The sequence below is a fragment of the Tachypleus tridentatus genome, chromosome 1 (genome assembly GCF_004210375.1).
Source record: "Tachypleus tridentatus isolate NWPU-2018 chromosome 1, ASM421037v1, whole genome shotgun sequence".
Taxonomy (NCBI): domain Eukaryota; kingdom Metazoa; phylum Arthropoda; class Merostomata; order Xiphosura; family Limulidae; genus Tachypleus; species Tachypleus tridentatus.
Genome location: NC_134825.1, coordinates 184,514,767 through 184,527,650, shown reverse-complemented (window position 1 = coordinate 184,527,650; position 12,884 = coordinate 184,514,767). Strand labels below are relative to the sequence as shown.

Genomic DNA, 12,884 nt, shown 5'->3' with positions numbered 1-12,884 from the left:
AATATTCAATAACAAAAAGCAAGATGAAACGTGATGACAGTACAATGTACACATTTCGTATACAAATACCAGTTATTTAACATGTTAACACACCGAAGGACTTTCTCTTGAAGTATTTCAACTCGTAATGCGAATTAATTTCTTAACATCTCACCATCTACTGATGACGCAAAGATCGTTAACCCCTTCCGATGGGTCTTCCTTGCGTCACACATACGTTAGGCCTAATGTGTAAGACTTTGAGATGGACGAAAAGATAAATCTCTCCGAATTAATTGCATCAATGCAATATAAACGTCTAGATTGTTGGTTACTTCAATGTATAATCCAAGTATCTACACTGTTCGTTACCTAAATGTATAATCTAAGTCTCTGGACAGTTGGTTACTTTACTGTATAATCCAAGTGTCTAGACTGTTGGTTACTTTACTGTATAATCCAAGTGTCTAGACTGTTGGTTACTTTACTGTATAATCCAAGTGTCTAGACTGTTGGTTACTTTGTTCTATAATCCAAGTGTCTAGAGTGTTGGTTACTTTACTGTATAATCCAAGTGTCTAGACTGTTGGTTACTTTACTGTATAATCCAAGTGTCTAGACTGTTGGTTACTTTGTTGTATAATCCAAGTGTCTAGACTGTTAGTTACTTTGTTCTATAATCCAAGTGTCTAGAGTGTTGGTTACTTTACTGTATAATCCAAGTGTCTCGACTGTTGGTTACTTTACTGTATAATCCAAGTGTCTAGACTGTTGGTTACCTTACTGTATAATCCAAGTGTCTAGACTGTTGGTTACCTTACTGTATAATCCAAGTGTCTAGACTGTTGGTTACTTTACTGTATAATCCAAGTGTCTCGACTGTTGGTTACCTTACTGTATAATCCAAGTGTCTAGAGTGTTGGTTACTTTACTGTATAATCCAAGTGTCTCGACTGTTGGTTACTTTATTGTATAATCCAAGTGTCTAGACTGTTGGTTACTTTGTTGTATAATCCAAGTGTCTAGAGTGTTGGTTACTTTACTGTATAATCCAAGTGTCTAGACTGTTGGTTACTTTACTGTATAATCCAAGTGTCTAGACTATTGGTTACTTTATTGTATAATCCAAGTGTCTAGACTGCTGGTTACTTTCCTGTATAATCTAAGTGTCTAGACTGTTGGTTACTTTATTGTATAATCCAAGTGTCTAGACTGCTGGTTACTTTCCTGTATAATCTAAGTGTCTAGACTGTTGGTTACTTTATTGTATAATCCAAGTGTCTAGACTGTTGGTTACTTTACTGTATAATCCAAGTGTCTAGACTGTTGGTTACCTTACTGTATAATCCAAGTGTCTAGACTGTTGGTTACTTTGTTGTATAATCCAAGTGTCTAGAGTGTTGGTTACTTTACTGTATAATCCAAGTGTCTAGACTGTTGGTTACTTTACTGTATAATCCAAGTGTCTAGACTGTTGGTTACTTTCCTGTATAATCTAAGTGTCTAGACTGCTGGTTACTTTCCTGTATAATCTAAGTGTCTAGACTGTTGGTTACTTTATTGTATAATCCAAGTGTCTAGACTGTTGGTTACTTTACTGTATAATCCAAGTGTCTAGACTGTTGGTTACCTTACTGTATAATCCAAGTGTCTAGACTGTTGGTTACTTTACTGTATAATCCAAGTGTATCGACTGTTGGTTACTTTACTGTATAATCCAAGTGTCTAGACTGTTGGTTACCTTACTGTATAATCCAAGTGTCTAGACTGTTGGTTACCTTACTGTATAATCCAAGTGTCTCGACTGTTGGTTACTTTACTGTATAATCCAAGTGTCTCGACTGTTGGTTACCTTACTGTATAATCCAAGTGTCTAGACTGTTGGTTACCTTACTGTGTAATCCAAGTGTCTAGAATGTTGGTTACTTTACTGTATAATCCAAGTGTCTCGACTGTTGGTTACTTTACTGTATAATCCAAGTGTCTCGACTGTTGGTTACTTTACTGTATAATCCAAGTGTCTAGACTGTTGGTTACTTTACTGTATAATCCAAGTGTTTAGACTGTTGGTTACTTTACTGTATAATTCAAGTGTCTAGACTGTTGGTTACTTTACTGTATAATCCAAGTGTCTAGACTGTTTGTTACTTTACTGTATAATCCAAGTGTTTGGACTGTTGGCTACTTTATTGTATAATCCAAGTGTCTAGACTGTTGGTTACTTTACTGTATAATCCAAGTGTCTAGACTGTTGGTTACTTTACTGTATAATCTAAGTATCTGGACTGTTGGTTACTTTAATGTATAATCAAAGTGTCTCGACTGTTGGTTACTTTATTGTATAATCCAAGTGTCTAGACTGTTGGTTACTTTACTGTATAATCCAAGTGTCTATACTGTTGGTTACTTTACTGTATAATCCAAGTGTCTAGACTGTTGGTTACTTTACTGTATAATCCAAGTGTCCAGACTGTTGGTTACTTTACTGTATAATCCAAATGTCCAGACTGTTGGTTACTTTACTGTATAATCCAAGTGTCTAGACTGTTGGTTACTTTATTGTATAATCCAAGTGTCTAAACTGTTGGTTACTTTATTGTATAATCCAAGTGTCTTGACTGTTGGTTACCTTAATGTTTTCAGATCTAAGTGTCTAGTGTGTTTGTTACCTTAATGTATAATGTTGGTGCCTAATTGGTTAGTCTCAAGTGGACAGGCCCCTTTATATAGGTAATGAACTTAAGGTCAAGTGAATAATAGTTTTATGTATTATAAATAATGAACTTAAGATCTGCGTTATTAGAGGAATAATATGGTGTCGCTATTGGTTGATAACTGGAAGATTAAATATGTTCTCGTGTTATATGTATTACGTGCTTGAAACATTCTTTAAAATAGGTAAAACTAACTGGCTGACAAAAATGTACATTTCTCAATGTTAACATGATATAATCACAATTAAGAAGCATATAATATGGAACGTCACTCTCTTATTAACGGTAGATATGTTGCTTCGAATCGTTTATGGCTGGTAGGAAAACTCGTTTTCAAGTTAAAGCCGATAACTCGGATTTGTTACATAAATAGATACGTACCTGAGAAACAATATCCGTCACGTAACGAGATAAAAGTAACTGTTGTCTCACATTTTAAAACTAGGATATGGTTCGCTTGTTTTTATGTTTCACATATTCTGGCAAAACTCCAAAACAGCTGTTTTTTGTCTAGCTTTTAAACAAACAGACAGAAGAGAAGGCAACTAGTTAACAACACCCTCCGCAATGTCTTAGGACTCGCTGATCGAACAGTGAGATCAAACTGTTACATCCAAGGCCCCAAGTGTGGATAGTGATATTAGATCGTTACACCCAAGGCCCCAAGTGTGGATAGTGATATTAGACCGTTACATCCAAGGCCCCAAGTGTGGATAGTGATATTAGATCGTTACACCCAAGGCCCCAAGTGTGTATAGTGATATTAGATCGTTACACCCAAGGCCCCAAGTGTGGATAGTGAGATTAGACCGTTACATCCAAGGCCCCAAGTGTGGATAGTGATATTAGACCGTTACATCCAAGGCCCCAAGTGTGGATAGTGATATTAGACCGTTACATCCAAGGCCCCAAGTGTGTATAGTGATATTAGACCGTTACATCCAAGGCCCCAAGTGTGGATAGTGATATTAGACCGTTACATCCAAGGCCCCAAGTGTGGATAGTGAGATCAGACTGTTACACCCAAGGCCCCAAGTGTGGATAGTGATATTAGATCGGTACACCCAAGGCTCCAAGTGTGGATAGTGATATTAGATCGTTACACCCAAGGCCACAAGTGTGGATAGTGATATTAGACCGTTACATCCAAGGCCCCAAGTGTGGATAGTGATATTAGACCGTTACATCCAAGGCCCCAAGTGTGTATAGTGATATTAGATCGTTACACCCAAGGCCCCAAGTGTGTATAGTGATGTTAGATCGGTACACCCAAGGCCCCAAGTGTGGATAGTGATGTTAGATCGTTACACCCAAGGCCACAAGTGTGGATAGTGATGTTAGATCGGTACACCCAAGGCCCCAAGTGTGGATAGTGATGTTAGATCGGTACACCCAAGGCCACAAGTGTGGATAGTGATATTAGATCGTTACACCCAAGGCTCCAAGTGTGGATAGTGATGTTAGATCGTTACACCCAAGGCCCCAAGTGTGGATAGTGATGTTAGATCGGTACACCCAAGGCCACAAGTGTGGATAGTGATATTAGACCGTTACACGAAATTTAAAAACTAACAAACAATCGTTACGCTCGTGTGTTCGGCGGTTACATTTTTCATGAACCCACATTTTCACACTCCGGTGGGCCACGTCCTGTTCTGCCCTAAATGCGGGACTCTTTTCACACAGTACCACTGCATATTTACAATTAATGAAGTACCAAGAAGGCATTAAAACAGATCCCATCAAAAGAAGGCAAATGGAAAGTTTCTACTGCGCGTGTCATTCAAGCCATTATCCTCATGATATATGTTCATGTTTTCATGTCTTCTTCTTCCGTCACAAACATGGAACTCTGCCAAATGTGGTTAGAGAAGGACAAACACGACACTGTCAGCTTCTGAACTGACTCCAACTAAAGGTTAATCAACATTGTAAAAATAAATATCCAACTGAAGGGGACCTTGGGTCAACTGAATCTCTGTTCCTCACTACGTGTCGCTGTCGGTGAGGCCCGATGATTAGAGAAGGTCTATTATTCCCCGTCGAAACTCTTTGCTCACAATATATAACCTTGTGGTGCTTTCAAAGTCAAAGTTTGGTGAGAAATCACAAATTGACGCTTTCAGTGCAACGGTTTCGTAAATATAAATTACTCTATACCTTTACGTGTGTTAATAATAAAGGCACAGACTTATAACGTCAGGGATTCGTTTATCCCCGGTGTACAAAGAGCATATAACGTAATGTGTGACTTTGCGCTAAAAACAGACAAACAAACAACCTTTGTTACAGTCATTATTTAAAGTAAACAAAGACCATTGTTATTTATTGTTCTAGTATTTCAGGAAATATAAAAATGGCCAGAATAAACTTGCTTTGTGTTTAATGTGACATATGATGTAACAGTTAAAAGTTGCTTCGTGTTTAATGTGACATATGATGTAACAGTTAAAAGTTGCTTTGTGTTTAATGTGACATATGATGTAACAGTTAAAAGTTGCTTTGTGTTTAATGTGACATATGATGTAACAGTTAAAAGTTGCTTTGTGTTTAATGTGACATATGATGTAACAGTTAAAAGTTGCTTTGTGTTTAATGTGACATATGATGTAACAGTTAAAAGTTGCTTCAGTATGACAAAGTGACGCAGCAAAAAACATTATTTGTATTCAATGTATATTATTTAAGATTTTCTAAGTAAATATCGATCTGCTACGTTGTATTCATTCTTTCTTCGTTACGGAAGGTGACCCGGCACGGCTAGGTGGGTTAAGGCGCTCGACTCGTAACCTGAGGGTCGCGGGTTGGAATCCCGGTCGCACCAAACATGCTTGCCCTTTCAGTCATGGTGGCGTTATAATGTGACGGTCAATCCCACTATTCGTTGGTAAAAGAGTAGCCCAAGAGTTAGCAGTGAGTGGTGATAACTAGCTGCCTTCCCTCTAGCCTTACACTGCTAAATTCGGGACGGCTAGCGCAGATAGCCCTCGTACAGCTTTGCACGAAATTTAAAAACAAACAAACAATCGTAACGAAAGTGTACGAGAAGTATAGGATATGGTTAACTATCACCATATACAGAAATATGTTCATTTTATAAGTGTTCCTACTGTGTGCACATAATCCAAGAACACAACTCACGAATATACACACAAAACACCTGAGATTCGTGTTTGTTGCAATGTAACTGTGTTGTGTGTTACGTGTTAATTACTTGTATACATATGTGTAAAGTAGCGAATAGTTTGTCTGTTTGTTATGCATAAACTATTCCTCTTGTTATCATAGCTAAGAACTATCGAGTTATCTATTACACTATGTAACAATGTTGTCATAGCTAAGAACTATCGAGTTATCTATTACACTATGTAACAATGTTGTCATAGCTAAGAACTATCGAACTATCTATTACACTATGTAACAATGTTGTCATAGCTAAGAACTATCGAGTTATCTATTACACTATGTAACAATGTTGTCATAGCTAAGAACTATCGAGTTATCTATTACACTATTCCTCTTGTTATCATAGCTAAGAACTATCGAACTATCTGTTACACTATGTAACAATGTTGTCATAGCTAAGAACTATCGAACTATCTATTACACTATGTAACAATGTTGTCATAGCTAAGAACTATCGAGTTATCTATTACACTATGTAACAATGTTGTCATAGCTAAGAACTATCGAACTATCTATTACACTATGTAACAATGTTGTCATAACTAAGAACTATCGAGTTATCTATTACACTATGTAACAATGTTGTCATAGCTGAGAACTATCGAACTATCTACTACACTATGTAACAATGTTGTCATAGCTAAGAACTATCGAGTTATCTATTACACTATGTACTTTTTCTTGTTCCTGGGCAGAAAGTGTTATTTCCAATTGTTTATGCCTAAAGTAAATGTAAAAGACCTATTTTTCTCTTCAAACTTTGCTTTTGTAACCTGGGAGCGTATAAGGAAAACATGATGAGAGACTATATTTGGGGCTGATACGTGAAAGTGATTTACATTACAGTCGCAAATCGCGAAAAACTACTCACTTCAAAACATTTTTGTGTAACTTTAGTATAAATACATGTAAATTTTGATTCATATGTTGTTTTATTCAGACCTTATGTAAATAAAAATGTGCAAATTTGCCTGTTTTTACATAGAAAATAGGTTAATTTCTAAATTTCATTATCCAGGTCACAAAAGCAAAGTTTGAAGGGAATAATGGTCATTTTCTGTACTTTTACAACATAAGCAATTAAGAAATAACACATACTAGCCAGGAACAAAATTTGTGTTACATGGTGTTATTTGTGTTACATGGTATTATTTGTGTTACATAGTGTTATGTATGGATACACATACTTCCCCTGTTTATTGTGAACATAATGATTTTTCTCACCTTTGTTCATTGTGGCTAAAAAGTTCAACTTCCTCCTGTTCATGGTCAAACGATTATCTTGTTGTTTTTTAAGAAACATTCTTTGTTCGTTCCAAATATTGGTCTGTGAAATATTTATGGAATACTAAGACTTGTTTGTTTGTTTTCGAAGTTTAGCCCTATCTGAGCTCTGCCCACCACAAGTATCGAAACCCGGATTCTAACGTTGTAAGTCCGCAGACATACGCTGTGCCACCAGGGTGCTACTGTTATTTAATAATATCACTGAATCACGTTTAAGAAATAATTCTTGTACCAGAAATGGTACAAGGAAACGTTATAACGTAAACCATCTAATTAAAGGTTTTGAATACTAGTGGTTATAATATACATGAGGACTATCTGCGTTTAGCTCTTATTAATTTAGAAATGGTATACTAGACAAAAGTCAACCAGTCAACAACACCAACCGCCAACTCTTGGACTACTCTTTACAAACGAACAGTGGGATTGTACAGAAAGTTATAATGCCTCTGCAATTGAAAGAGCAAGTATTTTCGATGATCGGGTTCGAACCTGTGACCTGCAAATTGCGACTCAAAGGCCCACTTCCCCTTAATAAGGAAATAAAACAAATTGTAAACCTTTGCTTTTAGAAGACAATTAAAACGCTCGTTTCTTTAATTGTCTCCAAAATTTAAATATGAAAATTTGATTCAACTCGTTTTCAGTCTGAATCGAAAAATAAAACTAATTTAATACACGTACGTGATACTGAAACAAACTAAATTATTGAATACGATTAAAAACAAACATACCATTTATTTATGTGTTTTATCCTTGACGCTGTCGACCTTGAATAAATAGGTAAACATCAAGTTTAAAAAACGAGGTTTGATACTGGAAATGATTCCAGCTAGTTTATAGGTCAAATTAGACTTACCTAACATCTTCACAACAGCTCTGCGAGATGACTGACCAGAACGTTTGACAGATTGTCTCAAGTTGGACTTCACATCGTTCGTGCTATTGGAGGCGACCTCGGTCCGGTCTGGTCCAGTGGATCTCCTCAGCTTTATCCCAATGAGTATGTACAAGACAGTTATCAGGATCATGGGAAGGATGAAGAAGAGGAACGTGGAGGTCTCGAAGGCGTGATTCAGGGGCATCTTCAGGGTACAGAATACGTGAACGATACCAAATTGGATTGCCAAAGGAAGAGCACATAGTGCACTGGCTAGCCAAATAGCCACGATGACCATAACAGCCCTCGATAACTTTGACATCGTGTGGGCCCGGAGTGGATGGCAAATGGCCATATATCGTTCCACCGTGAAAGCTGTGATGGTCAAGATGGAAGCGTTGGTAGAGGTCTCTGATATCAAACCTCTAAACACGCAGAAGAATTCTCCGAAGATATATGGATAACGTTGCCACAGCTGGAACATTTCTTGAGGTAGGCCCAAAAGAAGTAATAAAAGATCGGAGACTGCTAGGCTGAAGAGGTAATAGTTGGTGGCTGTATGCATACACTTGTTTTTGGCGATGACCACGCAGGTACAGATGTTTCCCACCACTCCACTGACGAGAATAACCGTGTAAATTAAGGTCATAGGAATTGCCGTGGACAGAGGGTCTCTTTTCGGACCAAAATTCACATCAGTCCCATTGCTAACAGTTGTCAGAACTGAATCAGTTACAGAAATAGGAGAAACTGTCGCTTCTGGGGTAAGCGAGCTGACGACTGACATTTTACAAAAAAAAATCTGGTCGATATAATTAAAAGTCAGTTATGTGAAAACTGGCAGATTTTAGAGGTAGACATCGAATACATTTCTCGTGAGATCTTAATAAGTTTCGAAATAGAAATCAGTAAAAACCAAAAGTTTAATGCTAATCGTACCTGTTTCAGAGATAATGGAACTAATGCTAAGAACCGCTGTTCATTCCAACTTTCCTTCACTATACCCACTGTCACTCTATCGCCAGGTCTGGCTTTAAATAAGATCTTCACTTGAAGATGACGTAAAACTACGTCAGGAGGCACGTGACGTCTGTCCTATCGCTTGTTATACAGGGAATAAAAACAAAATACAGGAAGAGAGGCGGCTCAGATCAAATAAATGTCTCGTATTTATTATTTATTTACCTTGTTTAAAGTAACTTTAAACGAACTCCGCAAATAAAAACTGATGTATTAGAATTGTTTAGAATATTAAACTTAAACTAGTGTTCTAATTTCTTTTCTTCGTACGTCTCACAAGTGATAGCAATGAATTTAAAGAATTAATTTATTTATAACCATGTAGGCATAATCACACTTTACTGTTTTGTTTAAACTAATTGTAGATTAGGTATCAAAAATTTAATTTACCTATAATCACGTACACCTAATCACATTTTACTGTTTTGTTTACACGCAATGTAGATTAGGTATTAGAAATTTAATTTACCTACAATCACGTACATCTAACAACGACATTCATCATTACACTAGGAACAATATGAGAACGCTATTTTACATAACAGTAAAACAACCTAACAACACTGTTCATCTAAACAATAAAAACAACATAACAACACTGTTCATCATAACAGTAAAAACAAAATAACAACACTGATCATCGTGACAATAGAAACAACATCATTGTTCATCATAGCTATAAGAACAATATAACAACACTGTTCATCATAAGAATAGGAACAATATAACAACACTGTTCATCATAAGAATAGGAACAATATAACAACACTGTTCATCATAAGAATGGGAATGATATAACAACACTGTTCATTATAAGAATGGGAATGATATAACAACACTGTTCATCATAAGAATAGGAACAATATAACAACACTGTTCATCATAAAAATAGGAACAATATAACAACACTGTTCATCATAAGAATAGGAATAATATAACAAAACTGTTCATCATAAGATTGGGAACAATATAACAACACTGTTCATCATAAGAATAGGAATAATATAACAACGCTGTTTATCATAAGAATATGAATAATATGACAACACTGTTCATCATAAGAATGAGAACAATATAACAACACTGTTCATCATAAGAATAGGAATAATATAACAACACTGTTTATCATAAGAATATGAATAATATGACAACACTGTTCATCATAAGAATGAGAACAATATAACAACACTGTTCATTATAAGAATAGGAATAATATAACAAAACTGTTCATCATAAGAATGGGAACAATATAACAACACTGTTCATCATAAGAATGAGAACAATATAACAACACTGTTCATCATGACAGTAACTACAACATAACAACACTGTTCATCATGACAGTAACTACAACATAACAACACTGTTCATCATAACAGTAACTACAACATAACAACACTGTTCATCATAACAATGAGAATAATATAACAAAACTGTTCATCATAACAGTAACTACAACATAACAACACTGTTCATCATAACAATGAGAATAATATAACAAAACTGTTCATCATAACAATGAGAACAATATAACAACACTCTTCATCATAAGAATAGGAATAATATAACAAAACTGTTCATCATAACAATGAGAATAATATAACAAAACTGTTCATCATAACAATGAGAACAATATAACAACACTGTTCATAATAAGAATAGGAATAATATAACAAAACTGTTCATCATAAGAATGGAAACAATATAACAACACTGTTCATCACAAGAATAGGAACAATATAACAACACTGTTCATCATGACAGTAACTACAACATAACAACACTGTTCATCATAACAGTAACTACAACATAACAACACTGTTCATCATGACAATAACTACAACATAACAACACTGTTCATCATAACAATAACTACAACATAACAACACTGTTCATCATGAAAGTAACTACAACATAACAACACTGTTCATCATAACAGTAACAACAACATAACAACACTGTTCATCATAACAGTAACTGCAACATAACAACACTGTTCATCATGACAGTAACTACAACATAACAACACTGTTCATCATAACAGTAACAACAACATAACAACACTGTTCATCATAACAGTAACTGCAACATAACAACACTGTTCATCATAACAATAACTACAACATAACAACACTGTTCATCATGACTGTAACTACAACATAACAACACTGTTCATCATGACAGTAACTACAACATAACAACACTGTTCATCATAACAGTAACTACAACATAACAACACTGTTCATAATAACAATAACTACAACATAACAACACTGTTCATCATGACAGTAACTACAACATAACAACACTGTTCATCATGACAGTAACTACAACATAACAACACTGTTCATCATAACAATAACTACAACATAACAACACTGTTCATCATGACAGTAACTACAACATAACAACACTGTTCATCATGACAACAGGTACATCATAACAACAATGAGAATAATATAACAAAACTGTTCATCATAACAATGAGAACAATATAACAACACTGTTCATCATAAGAATAGGAATAATATAACAAAACTGTTCATCATAACAATGAGAATAATATAGCAAAACTGTTCGTCATAACAATGAGAACAATATAGCAACACTGTTCATCATAAGAATAGGAACAATATAACAAAACTGTTCATCATAAGAATGGGAACAATATAACAACACTGTTCATCACAAGAATAGGAACAATATAACAACACTGTTCATCATAACAGTAACTACAACATAACAACACTGTTCATCATAACAATAACTACAACATAACAACACTGTTCATCATGACAGTAACTACAACATAACAACACTGTTCATCATAACAGTAACTACAACATAACAACACTGTTCATCATGACAGTAACTACAACATAACAACACTGCTCATCATGACAACAGGTACATCATAACAACACTGTTCATCATAAGAATAGGAATAATATAACAAAACTGTTCATCATAACAATGAGAATAATATAACAAAACTGTTCATCATAACAATGAGAACAATATAACAACACTGTTCATCATAAGAATAGGAATAATATAACAAAACTGTTCATCATAACAATGAGAATAATATAGCAAAACTGTTCGTCATAACAATGAGAACAATATAGCAACACTGTTCATCATAAGAATAGGAACAATATAACAAAACTGTTCATCATAAGAATGGGAACAATATAACAACACTGTTCATCACAAGAATAGGAACAATATAACAACACTGTTCATCATAACAGTAACTACAACATAACAACACTGTTCATCATAACAATAACTACAACATAACAACACTGTTCATCATGACAGTAACTACAACATAACAACACTGTTCATCATAACAGTAACTACAACATAACAACACTGTTCATCATGACAGTAACTACAACATAACAACACTGCTCATCATGACAACAGGTACATCATAACAACACTGTTCATCATAAGAATAGGAATAATATAACAAAACTGTTCATCATAACAATGAGAATAATATAACAAAACTGTTCATCATAACAATGAGAACAATATAACAACACTGTTCATCATAAGAATAGGAATGATATAACAACACTGTTCATCACAAGAATAGGAACAATATAACAACACTGTTCATCATAACAGTAACAACAACATAACAACACTGTTCATCATAACAATAACTACAATATAACAACACTGTTCATCATGACAGTAACTACAACATAACAACACTGTTCATCATGACAGTAACTACAACATAACAACACTGTTCATCATAACAATAACTACAACATAACAACACTGTGCATCATGACAGTAAC

At 35.0% G+C, this 12,884-nt stretch overlaps 1 protein-coding gene across 1 annotated transcript in view; it reads right to left on the bottom strand.

Moving 5' to 3' along the window:
• Window positions 1–9,056, bottom strand: part of LOC143257698 (pyrokinin-1 receptor-like) — an 87,898-nt gene extending 78,842 nt beyond the window's left edge. The window contains exon 1 of the mRNA XM_076516765.1: window positions 8,026–9,056. Within this exon, the coding sequence (XP_076372880.1) occupies window positions 8,026–8,833 (808 nt within the window). The 5' untranslated portion in view covers window positions 8,834–9,056. The remainder of the gene's footprint in view (window positions 1–8,025) is intronic.
• Between the last annotated feature and the right edge of the window lie 3,828 nt (window positions 9,057–12,884).